The sequence below is a fragment of the Nipponia nippon genome, unplaced genomic scaffold (assembly GCF_047370975.1).
Source record: "Nipponia nippon isolate SJK-2023a ecotype South Korea unplaced genomic scaffold, ASM4737097v1 scaffold_6, whole genome shotgun sequence".
In the NCBI taxonomy this organism is placed as follows: Eukaryota; Metazoa; Chordata; class Aves; order Pelecaniformes; family Threskiornithidae; genus Nipponia; species Nipponia nippon.
Window position 1 is genome coordinate 8,172,166 of NW_028262380.1, and position 16,995 is coordinate 8,189,160.

Sequence of the window (16,995 nt, forward strand, 5' to 3'; positions counted from 1 at the left end):
CAGGAGCTGCATCGGGTAGGATGCATGGGAATTGGCTTTCCGGCCTTGCTGGGGCGTCCGTACAGGAGCTCTGGGGACCTTTTATGACTGTCTAGTGGGATCCCCGTGGTATGATAACCTCAAATTGCTGCATCAAGCCCGTAACCGGTTTTGCTCTCTTAGAGAGCCAGGGTATTAATGGGCAGGAACATGGATGAAGGAGTTGGGATGTTCAGGCAGGTGAGGGCACTTAGCGTTAGCGCACGGGGGGCTGAGCGTTCAGACCAGCGATGTTTCTCAACAACTGCCCTGTGCTGATACCATCAAGCTTCTCACTGGCGAGTCTGCAACTGTGTGGTCTGATCCAAAGCCACGAACCGGCTGCAGGTCCAGGGAGCGTCGTTTGAGAGTCAGCTCTTCGGTGCCGATGCTCTAAACGGCCTCCGCATAGGGACAACATCCTCCGACCCGAGGCTGGCGAGCACGCTGTGCTCTGCGCTGCTGCCCGGGCTGCACCGCGGGGAAGGCAAGCGCTAGAGCCGAGGCTCTGCCGTTTTGCTCTTGACTTCTGTGAGATCAGACCTCTGGATGAGGCATTCGAGCAAGGATTATCAATAATATCCTAAACTATGCTGAGAAAGATACCTGCGGCTCTCTTTTCAGCGCTGCTATAAAACGTGAGAAGCCTTGTTAAATCGGGTTTAATGACTAGGAATCTCAGGCTAACCAACTCCTTCATCCAACAGCTGTGAGTAATAACACTCCCATGAACAGGCTTCGCTGGCAGGATGCTAACTGACCTGGAGTAGGAGAATCATCTGCTCCCAAGCTCTGAGCAGCTCCCTGTTGGAGCTGAATTATTTTCCACCTGGGGGAATTGTCTGGGGTTCCCGGTGTGTAGACAGGGTTTGATATATCTCTTAATTAAGCTGTGTCACGTCCCATCTGAGCTAACCGTTCAACTGCTAGTAGCGCTAGCTCAAACCTGGTCAGTAAAGGGTTAGTTTAGTGTGGGAGACTCTCCTGGATATCCGTTTCCCAGTTTAGCTGGTTTTCTCCTACCAGTAAAAGCTGTGCAGGGCTGTACTCCAAGCACGATTTGTAATGTTTTTCCCTGAAAATTTACTTCAGAACATCTTTTATGGTAAAAGTTCTTCTTTTCACAAATGCAGATGAGTCTGCGCCGAGACTTGTGGCGCTTGCACGCTTCTGAACGAGGGGAGGTGAACGCCCTGCGCGGAGCTGGGCTGCCCGCATCTCCTCGCATCTCCCCCGGGCTGCTGAGCTCCAGCACCCACCCGGCCGCTGGCCACCACCGTCCCTTCGGGGCTGCACCCCGGGGCCGGCTCCACTCGCCCTTTGCCTGTAACAGCAGCCACGGCGGCAGGTTTTATTTCCACGGGAGGGCTCAAATATTTTCTTTCAGCCGTGGGGGTGCGGGAGGGGGGTGCGGGACCTGACCCACGGTGGGGACCCCGGGAGGACCTGGGGGAAGGAGGCGGGGGGAGCGGAGCCCGGGCACCCCGGCCGCGGGGCGGGAGGCGGGGGGTGCGGGATGCGCAGCCCTCATCCCCTCTCTTTCCTCCCCAAAATCGCTCCGGAAAGCGCTGGTTTCTTAAAATTGCCCCTGGGCGGAAAAAAAAAAAAAAATAATGAAGAAAAAGATTAGTGGAAAGAGAGAGCTCTTCCCCGGCGTGAACTTGGGAATCACGCAGGGAGGGTGGGAACGGAGAGCCGCGTCCCTTTGGCACCGGGCTGGAAGGCGGTGTCACAGCGGCAGCCGCTCAGGGCGGTTACAGGCTCTTCCCTTGAAATTAAGAAAAGAAAAAAAAAATAAACTAAGGACTATAAAAGACCGGCTTTGAAACTAATTTAAAAGTAAGCAGCGGAGAGGCGATGGAAAGAGTGCTTTATTTTTTTAAAGTAGCGGAATCTGAATGAAAGAGCCGATTTATTAACTTTACATAAATCCAAACTATTGGACTCCCCGCCTGCGGAAACACAGGCGAGACCTCGGATTCTCTACGACAAAAAAAGTGGTTTGGTTTGGTTCGGTTTTTTTTTCTTAATATTGCACGACAGCAATCGGCAAAGCCAATTAAGAAAACGCAAACAAGGGCACTAAGAAGGGAAATCCCCTCTTTCGTACAAGAAGAATAAAGTTTATTTGCGTCTGAGAAATACGCTCTCAGAGGAAAGGAAAGGAAAAAAGGACGACGCAGCCGTCCCTCCGGAGGGCTCCCGAGCCGGGCGTTTTCCAGAGGAAACTTCTCCTACAAAAACTCAGCCGAAACCCAGGGACTCAGCACCACGGAAAGCCGCCTTTTCCTTACAGTTTATTGATTGATTTAAAGTGTTTAGCAAACAAAGTGCTTTCTATATCATCTCTTGCTCGTTACTCCCAGACCTTATACATTAATTATAAAGTTAAAACTTTTTTTTTTTTTTTTTTCCCCTTGTAACAACCAGAAATATACAGAAATGATTAACGTAAAAAAACCAACCCCGCCAGCCGGCCCCGGCGCCCCCGCCCCGCCTGCCCGCCGCGGCTCCTCCGGGCCCGGCCGGCGTCCGGGAGCGGCGCCCGTCAAAAATCACCGTCATCGCCGTGAGGTCACGGGCGGGAGCGGCGCGCCCTTGCCTCCGCGACGTCGAGGGACGGGACTGATAGTTCTCTGTTTTACCCTGAGAGTCAAATGGGTACATAAGCTTTTTTTTTAAAGTCTTTTACGAGTGGTCAGACCAGAATAAAAACGAAGCCAAAATAATAATAATAATAATTAAAAAAACCAAAACAGACTCACACAGCAACGAGGGACGGTGAACATAAAAATACGGGTAACGATGATTTACATCTACTTGTATGTACACGGGGGAGGGAGGTTTTCCTCCTCCTCCTCCCCTCAGAAGCGCAGTCCGGACACATGGCGTATAAAAAGGGCCGTAGAAAGGCTGGCGGGCGGTGGCCGGGGGCGCCTGGCAGCCCCTTCCCCTCCCGGGGCCGTTGGATTCACCTTTTGGGTGCGGGGGGGGGGGGGAAGCCGCACGGCGACCGGTCCCCCGAGCGCCCTGAGGGGCGGCGGGGTGCAGCGGGCCGCGGCCGGGGGGCGAGGAGGAGGAAGGGGCGTCGGGCTTATAGGTGCGGGGTGTAGAAAGCCGGAGCGCCGTAAGTCTGCGAGCCCAGGACGAAGGGCGAGAGGACGGCGGGGCTGGGCAAGAAGGGCAGCTGGGCGGCGCACACCAGCCCGCCGGCGGGGTGCCCGGCGTAGCTGCCGGGGCCGTGCATGGAGAGCGGGTTGCCCATGGGGGGCGAGTGGCTGAGGGGGCTGAGCCCCCCCGCCAGCCCCCCGCCGCCCAGCCCGCCGCCCGCCCCGCCGCCCCCGCCGCCGCCGCCGCCGGTGGGCGCGCTGGTGTCGGCCCCCGGGTTCTGCTTCTTCCACTTGGTGCGGCGGTTCTGGAACCAGATCTTCACCTGCGTCTCGGTCAGGCTGAGGGAGAGCGCCAGGTTGAGGCGCTCGCAGACCGACAGGTACCGCGTAGACTTGAACTTGTTCTCCAGCGCCACCAGCTGCTCGTAGGTGAAAGCTGTCCGAGCCCGCCGGGGCTTCCCCGACTTGGAGTCCGAGCCCGTCCGCTTCCTCTTGGGCTTGGCCTGCTGGCCCTGCTGCCCGCCGCCGCCAGCCGCCGGCGGCTGCTGGGCCGGCGGGGGAGGCGGGGGAGGCGGCGGGGGCGGCGGGGCCGGGACGGCGCCCGCCTCGCCCGCCTCGGCCGGGAGGTGGCCCGGGTCGGCCTCGCCGGGCGCTGCCGTGCTGCTGCTGCTCTCCTCGCTGCACAGCTCCTCGTCGTCCGGCAGCTCGCTGTCGGGGCTGCGGCTCGGCCGGCTGCTGTAGTCGAGGTCGCACTCCTCGGCCTTGTAGAGCTCGCCGTCCTCTGCGGAGAAGCGACAGCCGCCGTTAGGCCTCGCCGCCGCCGGACCCAGCCCCAGCCCCAGCCCGGTCCCGGCCCCGGTCCCCTCCGGTGCTGCCTCCCGGGGTGAGGGCCGCGGGGAGAAAGCGGCCCCGCGGGGCTCTGCCCGGCCGTGGGGCCCACCCACCCGCCGGGCACCCCCGCGGCTGCGGGGACGGGGCGGCTCGGGGAGCGGGGCCGCCCTACCCGGCTCCCCCGGGGCCCTCCGCCCGCGGCCGGGAGGCGGCCAGCCCGCGCCCCCGGCCAGCCGCTCAGCCGGCTGGGAAGAAGGCGAGGAGCTGTTCGGCAGCGGCCGGGACGGGGCTCGGAGCCGCCCCGGGGGCCGCGGCCCTGGGGCCGGGGAGGGGCTGTCCGGCCCGGGGAGACTTTGCCAGCGCTGCCCTGACTGAGCCGCCCGTCTTCGGCGGGAGCTGGCACCGAGACCCGGCCGGGGCGGGGGGTGCACCCCCCTTCCCACAGAACAGCGGCCGGGGAGGCCTTTGGGAAGGCAACGGGGGGTCCCCGGGGCCGGCCGGGGGGGGAAGCCCCGGCGCTCCCCGCCCGGGCCGAGGCAGCCGGGACCTGGAAGCGGGCAGCAAAGGTGCCACATCGCTTTTGACAGTTGTGGTGACGGAAATCTCCGCGTCGGTGGGAGATCTGCTGGCTTTTGCTCCGGCATTTTTAACCCTTTCTTCGCCCGGTTTGACCTCTTGTCACTTCCTCAGATGGAAGTATTAAAGTGGAGTAAATACTTGTATTGATTAGCAGAGCAGATACAAACTTAATTAAACTCATTTTGTGTAATGTACAAACTAGTTAACGGTCATTTAATTTATTTGGGTTTATATTACGCTCCAATTAACGGGTCTCCACCGGAGAAGAGGGTAATTATCCGATATTTAAGGCTGTTGGACTTCTGCTGACGGTTCCGTCATTCGGAAGCCTGGAAGCAAACGGCGTTGTCCAGGGAGCCGGCCCCTGCCCCCGCCCGGGGCTCGCAGCCCGCCGGGACGGGGCCGTGGGGGCTCCGCGGGCGGCCCGGGGGCTCAGGCCCGCAACTGCCAGCCTTTTCAGCTTTCAGACACCCCTAAACTTCCCTCCACTCGCACCTGCAACGGGGGTGCAGCTCCGGGAGCCCCCGATCAAGGGCTCCTTTAGCTTGGTTAACCGAGATACGCAGCTAGAAAGCGAATCGCTCGCCTGTCACCCTTATCCCGTGCGTACTTGAGTTGTTTTTAAGCCGCAAAAAACCTGAACACGCTGTTGCATCTCCAACTCGGTGCGCATCCTAACGCCGGACACCCTAAAGCCCGCATAGAAGATTAGAAGTGTTTAAAAAAAAAAAAAGTGTGTTTCGTTCAGGGCGGTGATTTCGGCTAACGTCGGGTATGGCCGGCTCACTGGGAGAAAAAAGGGTCAGAGAAGTTGAGTGTAATCCTCTTCGCCAGGAAAATATCCCTTAATTTCTCGGGCTTCATTAGGAGCCCTTTCCAGCTCTCTGTTCAAATCGGCGACCAGAAACCAAGACCGGTCGCCGCCGTGCCCGGCTGCGAGCCCGGCCGGGCTCCCCCTTGGTCCCCACCGGCCCCCCGCAACCTGTGGGACCTGCTGTGACCTGCGGCGCGTCTTTTTTTGTTTGGTTTTGTTTTTTTTTTTTCCAACAACAATTTCTAAATGGTGTAGGTACGGGTGGGGGGCAGATCTGGGGACTGGGGGCAACGCCAGCACCCGTCGCTTTCGCCCACACCGGCCAGGGAACAGGCACTTGGTGGTTTGGAGTTGATTTTTTCCAGTCAACTCCAGGAAATCCCAGCCGTAGCTCAACTAAAATTGCCTTTAAACAGAAAAACGCAGCGCGAATACAATTGGCGACGGAGATTGAGGCTGGACTCGCGATTTTGTTTCTGGAAGATGTTAAATGTTAATTTGATACGGAGTTTTCACTGTTAGTTTTCACACTACAGGAGTTTTGCGAGCGGGGTGGGAGCTGTTTTCGCTCCCCTTTTGCCCTGGCATCCTCCGGCCGTTGGGGCTTTTCTGCCCAGAGCTCCTTTTCGGAAGACTTCTCCCGAATTAACCCGCTGCTCGAGCTAATATTGATTACGGTGGGGAAAGAGAGGAATTAAATTTCGTGCTTTTCGAGCAGTCCCGGCTCTATTCGCGGCTGTTGCCGGGAGCGGGGAGGCGGTGGGAGCCAGGCGCCCGGGCGGCCGGGCAGCAGGCGAAGCGCCCCGCTCCCCCATGCCTCCAAAGGTATTTATTTTTAAAGAAGGGATAGAGTCGCATTTCTCGCCTTGTCTGGAGATAAAAGCGTGAGATTAGCGATAGGCTGACCTCGTCAGTCTTTCTGATCGCCCAGATCTTTTTAGTATGACAAAAGTCAGGTGAGTTTAGACGAATAATTACCCCAGCTAGGCACGGCTTTTAAAAATCTCTTTTGAATTCTATTAGCGCCCCGTTCCTGCTTTTGCTTTAGAGATTAAAAATGCGTCTGTTGTAGAAAGCTCGGGCTGGGGCAGATTCCAGACCTCTTTCGCTGCCTAATTTTAATTGAAAGAGTCCTGCTATGGCGGGATGGGAAAGCTCCGAGTCCTCCTCTCCCGCCCCAGACACGGAGAAATTATTTTTCCCCTTCCCGAGAAGTTTATCCGCCCCTTCTCTCCCCTCTCAGGACACAGAATAGCTACAGCTATTTTTCACAAGTGCCGTCTTTTCCCCGAAACGCTCCGATCTCCCCAGAGCCGAGGTGTTTAGAGGTGAGAAAGTTGGGATATTTGGACCCAGAAAGAAAAAGCAATCTAGAGCTTGGGTCGAATGCAATTCCCGATCAATAGCGAGCCCTAATAAGTGTAATAGGTTTTAATCGAGTAATTATCCGAATTTTGACCCTATAATTTAGATGTTAGGGAAGAGTTTGCAAGGTGCTTGAAAGAGATATGCACGATTCGATAATAGGATATCGATCCAGGCAGTCCTACATGCCACTCTGGGGTGATTTCCCCCATTATCCAGCCTCTTTACGCTGCTAAGCACATTTTACCTTAAATGTAATCGAAGGAATTTAATTGTTTTTCCAGAGATAACCAGCATTTTGTCACAATTAGTCTGATTTGTCCTAAAAAAAAAGCCAAGGGGAGAGAGAAAATTGAATCCGTCGCCCAGAGCAACGGGCGGCAGGGTGCGGGGGGGGGAGGGATGGGGAGAGCGGGTCTGGAGGCTGGGGAGGAGAGAGATAAAAGTCATAAATGCCTGGGGAGAGCCAGGCGAGGTGGGGGCACGGAGAGAGGGTTTCGCCTCCCCGGGGCCGGAGCTCCGGCCCTCCGAAGCCTCAGCTCCAGGAGCCGCTTCTAAGTTTGCCTGAGCCGGAGCTCACGCCCAGGGCTGCCTCTTCCCGGGAGGAGGAAGAGGATGGCGGGATCCCCTCCCGCCCCAGCCGGCCCGGCAGCCCCGGGACTGAGCCTGCCGCTCCCGGGGGTGCACGGGTCGAAGAGCCCGGGGGCGTCCCCGCCGGGCTCCCCGGGGCAAGGGCAGGGAGCGGAGCCCGGCCGGTGCCGAGCCCGGGACCACGCCGCCAGCCCCGGGGTGATGCTCCCGTCCCTCCGCCCCCCAGCCTAACGCAGTTTCCCACCTCTTTACACCTCGCAGCAGCAGCGCAGGGAGCGTTTGCACATCCCCGAGAGCCGGCTGCCCCCGGCGCCCCGGCCCCGAGGCTGCCTGCGGGGGTCCTCCATAGCATGCAAGCCCCTTACCCGGGGGAGCCGGGGGGCTCCGAGCCCCCAGACCTACTTACTGATCAGGTCCGCGGACTTCTTGCAAGTGTCGAAATCTTCGGCGAGAGCCTTTTGCTGGGCCAGCTCCGTCCCTGAGTCCTCGGGCTTATCCTCCGCCCCCAGCGTGAACTCGGTCCCCACCGATTTGTACAAGACCGCGCACTGCCTCCGTTTGCTGTTGAATTTGTTAGGGTCCAGGATGTCGAGCACGGAGAAGGAGGTGGTTCTGTGCACCATGGGCAGCGCGGCCACTGCCCCCTCTTGTCCGGGGGTGTTGCTCTGGTTGTCCCCTTGCCTGTCCCTATTTCCAGGGCAGGAGAAGAGCGGCAGCTCGCCGCCGGCCGAGAGCCGCGGCTCCCCATGGCTGTCCATGCCTTCCCCGTGCAAGCCGCAGGGCTCCCCGCCGATGCCAGCCGCGGCTGCGGGGGCTGTCACCGCCGCGGCTGCCGCTGCCGGGATGGAGATGTCACCGACCTTGTCTCTGCTCACATTCATGACTCTTTGCAGAGCCCCTCTCGGTTGCAACTTCTCCCCCCCCCCCCCCCCCCCCTTGCTCTCCCCCCCGCCTTCCTCCGGCGAAGTTGGGCTGGAAACTCCTCCCCGGCCCCGCTCCGGCTCAGGGACCAGCCGCTGCCTTCAGCTCCCCGGGTCCAGCCGGCCGGCAGCCGCCGGGGGAGGCAGGGACTCACAAGGTGATGCTCGGCTCAGAGCCTCCACTCAGCTGCTCCTTCTTCCTTCTCATCATCCTCACCAGGCTGCCCGGGCACTCCTGCCCCCCCCTCCCCCCCGCACACATACACACAGAGGCAAGGCTGTATCTTATTTATGCATTCATATTTAGCACTGGGTTGTAATTGGCTACAAATTAATCCCTTGCCCGTAATAGTCTGTAATCTTCATCACTGGAGGAGAGAGACGGTGGAAGTGTGTGCCGGGGGGAGGGGGGCAGAGAGGGAGAGAGCGAATGAAGGATGGTGCTGGCCGTGATATACTTGGCTGTCAGCTCTGTTTCAGCACACCTCCACTCATCTGGAAAGCATCTAAATAGCCTTATTTGGAGAAGTGGGAGGAGATGACGCTTTCTTTTAAATAATTGCGGGATCAATATAAAGAAGATATTATAGAAAATGGGAACTTAAGGTCTTCCATCCCTAACAGTGGAGGTGGATGGTCAAAAGGGGATTGTGCGTGCGGGGGGGCTCGGAGGTGCCAGCCCCGCACCTGTTTCCCTTCCCCGCTGGTTTTATTAAATTAGAACAAAAGGAGAAAATTAGGGACGGAGGTTTAGTGGTTGGAGCGGGGCTTGTGTCCACGGACCCGCACCCCCTCCCAGGCACCCGCGCTTCTCTCTCTCCCTTAGCTAATTAATGAAAATTAAATATCAAATGTAAGTGCTGGGAGAAAATTAATACCTTTAAACGGCACAAGACAAAACACGACGATCAATAAATTCTGAGTAACTGGGAGAAAAGGTCTGTTCCCTCCCAAGCAGGGGTAAAGGGATAACCAGACCTAACTTCCACTTTCGGCGAAAAAAAAAAAAAAAAAAAAGCCAAACCCTCTCTTATTAAAAGTGGTTTTAATTACGGAAAATGAAGAGATAGGAATAAAAGTTATCTGTGAATTATAAACCTCGAATTTCTTCCCCTACCTAATTTCCTTCCCTTGCGTGTACAGCCGTGTGTGCTTTGATCGTATCAATTTCATTCTTGTTTTGGACGCTCCAGTCGCTACTCGGTTTGAATTAGCTGCCAGGAAAAAAAAAAAAAGGGGGGGGGAATAGGAAAATAGAGAAAGCATAAAAGGAAAATTAGATTTTTTTTTGTCTTTGAGGCTGGTGACACATACAAGGACAGGTCCTTTGCAATTACCGCGGGCAATGATCCTTTAGAAAGCAGAAATTAAAAGTTGGGAGAAATAATGGGTAAAACAATCAGCTTGTAATTTTGGTAGGGCTTGGACATGATTAGTCCATCAGCGGGCTGGGCCCAGGGGAGTCCCGCTGAGCGGGAGCCCACAGCAGCCCCCGCTCATATATTATACCCCAGCCCTTAGATTTTAATCAGACACCACAACAGTGTCCTTTCCCTTTTATGACTTTATTATGCTTTATCTTGAAATTATAAATCACCTCCCGGGTGGAAGCGGTAGGGACCCCTCGCCGAGCCGGGGTAGGTGAGCCCCTCTCCCCCGGTCCCGGCCTCCCCGCGGGGCCGCCGCCACCGCACCAACCCGCACCCCTCCGCTTGCCTGGCGGCAGCAGCTCCCCTGCCCCTCCTCCTCCCCCTCCGGCCCTGCCTCGCCGCTCGTCTTTTCTTTCGGATAAATTTTCCTCCCCTTATTCAGTTCTGGGATATTATTTCTGAAAAGTAGGTGGTAGATTAGGTAGGTGGCTTGGCTTTATCAGATCTGCTGCGGGAGTCGCCTGCGTTTGTACTTTTTCGGAGAGAATGCGGTTTTTGGCGAGGTGGTGGCGGTAGGGATATTTTTTATTCCCTGGGTCAGTAGATCTTAGAAAAAAAAAATTATCCTAACGGTAATTAAATCTCTGTGCCCGGTTGCCCGGGCAGGGGCGGTCCCCACGCCTGCAGAGTCCGGAGCGCCTAAACCAGCACAACTTGCCGGCTTTGCGCTGGGTGCTGGGAGGAGCAGGAGCCACATCCCCAGGGAGCAGCCCCAAAAATGAGGCACCCCCGACTCCCCCCTCCGGTGCTCCCAGGCACCCCCGGCCCGAGGGGCACCGACATCCACGACCCCCCCCCCCCCAGGGGGCAGAGCCGGGGAGAGCAGGGATGCGGGGGGGGAATCAGGGACGCGGGGGGTCACCGCCGGGCCCCCCAACCCGTCCAGCGCTTTTGTTTGTTGGCGGTTTAAAGCGAGTGTTATAAAGATGTTCTATTGCTCCTAATCACAATTGATTGTCAATTAGAGCCTCATTTGTGCAATCTCCATCCATCTGCCATCTCTGGTTATCTGTTCGCCAGAAAGTTAGCGCTGATTATGGGGCCCTAGATGAGTTGTGACATGTAATATCTCTCTCGCGATCGGGCCGGTTGACCGGTCCCCTCTCGCTCCCCAGGAAGACAGTCCTTGCCGTTTTGCCTTGCAGGAGGGACCAGTAACAGCCTCTCCCGGGCGAGCGGGTCGGGGAGACGCTGCCTTTCGGGGCGGGCTGGCAGGGGTGGGGGGCTGGCAGGGGACCCCCCAGAAAGGCGGCATCGACGCCATGCAGAGCCAGGTCCCCAGATTTTGGGCCCGGACCCCTTGCCCCGCTGGGGAAAAACTCCCACGGAAACGTTTGCTTCTCCAAAATAAATAGAGAAGCACACGGAACACCCTCGCGTTTTTACAAGCGATAGTTATCTCTGTAGTTAGGCTGAATTATACCTGCGGGGAGGTGATATTTCCAAAACCTGAAGGAGCCGGTGACCAGAGCATCTCCCGGGAGCCGCCACCCCGGGGGGTCCCCGCAGAGCCCCGGTTAAGGACGGGAACCGGTGCCTTGTCTTTGCAAGGGCAGGGAGGACCCGCAGAGGGCTCTGCCCCGAGCCCCGCCGCTGCCCGGGAGGCCGCGGGGTCCGGGGGGTGCTGGGCTCAGAGGGGAGGTCCCGCTCGGCTACGAGCCGTTTTCCACCTCGAACTTGATAAATTAATACTGAATTTCAAATTAGATTTCAGCAAACTCCGGATCAACAAACGATTTTTTTCCCCCTTTCTTTGTGTTTTTTTGGTTTGTGTTTTTGGTTTGGTTTTTTTTTTTTTTTGACTGTTCACCATTCATCCCCGTCCCTGGGGCGTGTGGAGCTCCGGGTAATTAAGGGCATTTATCGCCGCGGTAAAACAATTTAGCAGCCCTCGCTGCCTCGAGAAGGTCACTGCGGTGGCTGCACCAGGCGCGGAACCTCCGCGTCCCCCCGCGCTGCCCGCAGCCGCGGCACGGCCGGGTCCCGCCGACGCGGGGCTTTCCGCGGCCGCGCCTGCCCGGCTGCGGGCCCGGGGGCCCCTCGGGCTTCTCGCCTCCCCCCTTTTCCATCCAGACGCAGTCGGGCTCCAAAACTCCTCTCGTCCTGCTCTGAGTGGTTCCTCTCGTATTATTATTATTATTATTATTATTATTATTATTATTATTATTATTATTATTATTATTATTATTATTATTATTATTATTATTATTATTAGTGTCCCTAGGCTTCTGTGGCCGCAGGCAGCCCCCGAGCAGCGGGGCCAGCCCCCGCCTCGCACATGGTTCTGGGTCTCATCCGGATTCTGTACCCCTCGAGCGTGTCCCCGGGCAGGGCAGGGCAGGGCAGGGCAGGGCTGGGGACCGGGGACCGGGGGTCACCTCGGGATGCCCGGTTCTCCCCGGGGAGGTGGGGACTCCTCCCCCCACACCCCGAGCCAAAATCAGGGAATTAATTAACTCTACCCACGAAGGCAAATGATTTAAGGGGGGGGAAAAGATTCTGAAGCAGATCTCGCCCTCTATCAATGCAGTGTCAGGTCCTCATAGTAGAAGATTTAAAAGCCCTGGGGATTCCAGGTTAGGGTAGTAATGAGCTTAATTGAGGTTAATGCTTCCTGCACAGCTCCTTGATTATTAAATTAATATTATCACACACATGAATCATAATTAGAAGTTTAAATAATGCTCTAGGGGAATCCTCGGAGGATCTATTAAACAGTTCCCTTCTCTCTCGCCGGCTCCCTCCCAGCTGCCCGGCAGCAGCCCCGGGGGCGGCTGGGGATGGGTGCTGCTGGGGGGGATGGGACGGAGGGAGAGATGTCCCCGAGTGTCACCCCGGGGGGGGGGGAGGCAGAAGCACCCGCCCTCCCTCGTTGCCCTTCAAGCCTCAGCTCGGCGGACCCCCGTTTAAACAGCCGCTTCCCCCCCCCCCCCCTCCTAATTTGGGCTCTTATCTCCCAGCACCCGGGAGTTTATATAAAACACGAATAAAACGTGCCTGTTTGTCACTTATCGCGGCTGGGATCGCCTCTGCAGGGGCTTTTTCACACACCCCGCGAAAGCCCCGCCGTTTGCCTGGCTGGAGGCGCTCCGCCGAGAGCATCCCCGGGTGCCCGCCGGGATGCTGGGCACGGCGGGGGGGGAACGGGGAGACCCCCCCTCTTCCCCGGGTACCAACCCCCGGCTCCCCTGCCCGCGGCCCCAGCCCCCGGCACGGCCGAGACGCGTGGGAGGCAGCCTCGGGGGTGGGGGGTGGGGGGCCGGCCTGGCTGGGGGAGCAGAACACCCCCACTTCTGCCCCCCACCCCCCGAGTGGGGGTGCTGCATCCCCAGCAGCACCGTCCCGGTTGCAGGGGCACACACGCGCTTCAGGGACAAGCGGCTCGTTTATTTTAATATTATTTTTATTATTATTATTTGTAATGCACGGCTAAAAGAGGGGTGGAAGCGGTGGTGGAGGGGGCACACACGGCCCCTCTGCATCGTGGGGGACGTACGTGTAAAGGAAAAAATAAAATAAAAGAGAAATCAGATGGCCGGCACGCAGGCAGCTCTCGCTTGCTCTCTCTTTCTCTTTCTATTTATTTTCCTCTCTGTTGCTGAAACATATTGAAGGGGGAGAAAAAGGAAACATTAAGATCAACTGTGAGCCTTGCCGACGGTTTAACGATTTCAAATGAGCTCTGACTCTGGTGAAAATCTGACAATTACCCATCAGGATGGCAGATGATGGTTAAAATTACCAGAAATCAATATTCTCACCGGGTGTCCCAGCCTGATAAGAGAGACCAAGACAATGTTGACTATTAAAGTCGACAGCTTGAGATATTACACTATTAGTTATGCTATTTTTAATAATCTATAATATTTGGGCTATAATTAATTAATTATACGGGTCAGATAATATCTGGGGCTGGAATGAGGTCTGAAGGGTCTATTAAGGTTGGTAATGAGAAAGGAGAAATCTAATCTAAGGACGAGGAGCCGTGAAGGAACAAATATACAACAGACTTCAGACAGAGCGCGAGGGAAGGAGAAGGGCTATTGCGGACTCAGAGCACACACCTCTGCTCTTCTCATCTCCCAGGCAGAGGGGCTGCCGCGATAGCATCTCCCCCCGCTCCTTTATGCGGGTACCCACCGCTTGTGGCAGAGGCCTGGCTCGCACTGAGATGCTACGGTCCCTGGGAAGCTAGTGAAGGAAAAAAAGATTTGACTTGTATTAAGGGATTCATGCTACAGAAAAGGAAAAAAACTAAATAAACCCCAATAGGTCGCCTGTCTCCCATCATCCCCCCCCTAGCACCAAGTTTCTCTTAATATTGGGATGTGGGGGTCTCTTCACACGGTCATGAAGTTCAACCCTCCCTCCACGTACTGCTAAGCCCCTCCTGGCAGGTACAGGTACAGGTTCTGACGTTGGCCGTGGCACCTGCACAGCCTTTGCGGTGCCCCAGGTTGTGCAGTCGTTTAAGGTGTATACCTGCCTCCGTGCCCCAATGGCACGTGCACGTGAGTGTAAATATCACTGTCCATGAATACATTATATATGGCTACTTCTTTCTGTAGCTACACACATTTATATAAGGAATGTACACAAAATACACAACTACACACATGAAAGAACAGAAACTAACTCCGTTGTAATGCACATATGTAAATGCATCTATTTATCCATCTTAAAGTGTTATGTGCATTGCATGTATCAGCTACATAAAATGGCTTTATTCCCTTCTCTGCAAATGAACTTCAAGTCAGACCCTGTGAATTATAAACTCTCTTCTTGCTCAGCGTTACTAACCAATATTCTAGGTGTGACACTCAGGGCTTTACCTATTTTACATCGATTATAAACATCGCTCCTTCTACTGCTACCATAATCCTTTTTCTAGGGGTGTATTATTTATCATATTAGTTCTACCCTTATTAGTTACAGGAGGGTGTGTTGAACAACATCCTTTCGTACAGAATGATGAAAACCACATTTTCTAGTTATGCTTAGATTAGCCAGGGTATTAATCCTTTCTTTTCCCAAGTAACATCTTAATTTCATCATTTTCAATAGGCCGCTCCTGCTCATGCTTTTCTCGGCACTCTGCTTATAAGACAGTCCTTGTCCAGATCTGGAAACCAAAGAAGTGTTAAAAAACGCTTGCAATGGCAGAGATCCTTCTGGGAAACCGTTATAGTTCAATAGGATTCAGTCCTTCCCCAACTGTTAACTGAAACCCAAAGCAGAGCCTGCAGAAGACGCCAGCAATAGGCTAACCTTACCCTGCCCTACGTCTCCTTTGCATCCAACATGGATATTTCCCTCTTCTTCCCCAGCCAGTGCCTAGCCAAGGCCATTAGTAAGACGATGAGGTGTGAATTGAAGACAAACCTGAGAAGTTGCTAGATGGACATGAGAGACACAACTTCTGCAGGCACGGCTCACCGCACCTTCTCAGGCAAGACCAACCCTATGAGCAAATGAAGGTCCTTCTCCTACCAGCCAGGGAGGAAGGGGAAAAAAGAGATTCTACTGTTTCTTTTATTGTTTTTGTACATAAAGGAGTAAATTAACCTAAATGGTTTACTCTTCATTTGGACAAGAGGTTAACAGTACTGACAGGACTTAGCAGTTGTGATGGGTTAGTGAAAATGCCCCCAGCTCTTGTTGATGGTTGTGTGATTTTCAGATGCTGGCAGAGCTGGGGAAGCAGGAGTGCGTGTGGGCAGTTGGAGGGAGGTGGAACTGAACCTCCAAGTTTTTCAGTTCAGGAGCAAAGCAAGAAACCAAAACACCAGCCCTCTTAGCTTAATTGTTTAGTGGAATAAACCTGGTGAACTCAATGAAGAGTGCCACACCCCTGATTTGCCCATATTGCCAGCCTGCTCTGGGCTGCTTGTGTTGCTGATACCCTCAGCTACAGAAAATGGTGCTAAGGTGTTTCCATAGTCGCGTCCCAGTTTTTTGAACCTGACCAACTTCTGCTGCATCCCAGACTTCTGCCCTCTGCTGCAGAACTTCACTGAAGTCCCTGCAACACTGTTTGTGATGTGTTTGATTTGGAGGGGACAGAGGAGACACACAGGTTGCATATGTAGTTATGAATCACTCTTGTCGAAGCCAATCTCAGGTGGGTAAGCAATACTCCTCTATTGTGATTTTGTTATTTAAGCATTTAGAAATGAAGGTAATAGAGATATAAGACACACTGAGAATAAAAAGGTTATCCTTTTAGGTCTAACCTAGAGAGTTAAGTCAAAGGGGCAGCTCTACAAACCGGTGCAAATTAGGCTGGCTCCGTCAGCTGATTTACACCAGGAGGGGATCTAATGCAAAACTGCCTGATGCTTTATTAGGAGACCTTGTCAGTACTGACAAACTTCTTGCGTATTCAAGTAAGCCTGTTGAAGGCACTGTCCGACGTGCTTTTGTAACCAGGCTGGAGTGTTTGAAGGCATGCCTGGCATGCAGTTACCCCTCTCCTTAATACTATGGTCCCAGCTGAGATGTGGTAATTCACTATTCAGTTCCAGACTGGAGGGGAGGGAAGGTAATTTTTTAGGCTACCTAAATGCAGATTGAAAGTATGTCCTTCTGTTTACAGCCAAACACAGTGGATATACTGGAGCATTTTGCAACCATTTTCTGTACACTTAGAATAGATGCAAAAAACAGCATCAGGCAAGAAGCAGCGGAAATGCTGTTATGCCTCAGTGCTAGAGAGAAATGTTTCTTAATTTAGGCATCTGAAAGCTAAATCCAGGTTAGGACTCCCATTTTAACTACATACTCAACATGAAAATTTGGACCTGAACTTTCAGCCAGGCACCTTGGATTCTGAATCAGATTGATTTATAATTTCAGAATGATTTAAATTAACAACTGGAATATTAATCAAGCAGATTAATTGATTGCTGTCACACGTCCAAGCGATGTAGGCTGAAGTGTATTTGCAGGGAAATCTATGGGGCACCTGACACATGGTATCTGCATGCCTAGTTCTACAGGACGAAAGGCTTCTGAACTCCATCAGCCAGAAATCTTAAATGTGAAGGAAAACATCATAGAGCATGGTAAATCAGTGCCTGATAACGCTGTGACGTTTGGAAGTGCACCCTTTTTGATATCAGTGGGACATCAGTTTGTGAAGATTAGGGAAACCTAGGGAAAAGATTTGCAGATAAGACATAAAAGTAACTGAGCTTAAAGTCCAAAGCAGCAAAGAATCCTGTCCTGTCCCTACATATAAAAAAAGAGTAGTTAAAAGGATAATATTTATTGTTCTTTGTAGCCAATTATCAATACCCAGAACATTAAAACCAAGTGTCAGCCAGTATAGTAATTGC

The 16,995-nt window shown here is 54.4% G+C and overlaps 1 protein-coding gene across 1 annotated transcript; it reads right to left on the minus strand.

The window, feature by feature from the left end:
- Positions 1-3,112: 3,112 nt before the first annotated feature.
- NKX1-1 (NK1 homeobox 1) lies at positions 3,113-8,066 on the minus strand. Its single transcript, XM_087738021.1, has 2 exons — positions 7,715-8,066; positions 3,113-3,909 (listed from the first exon to the last, which is right to left on the minus strand). Exons 1-2 carry the CDS (start codon positions 8,064-8,066, stop codon positions 3,113-3,115), a joined length of 1,149 nt encoding a protein of 382 aa, XP_087594147.1.
- Positions 8,067-16,995: the final 8,929 nt, after the last annotated feature.

Coding starts and splice junctions, on each gene's coding strand:
- NKX1-1 (XM_087738021.1), bottom strand. CDS start 8,066: ATGGACAGCCATGGGGAGCCGCGGCTCTCGGCCGGCGGCGAGCTGCCG. Junction 3,910..7,714: donor GAAGTCCGCGGACCTGATCA/GTAAGTAGGTCT, acceptor GCTTCTCCGCAG/AGGACGGCGAGCTCTACAAG.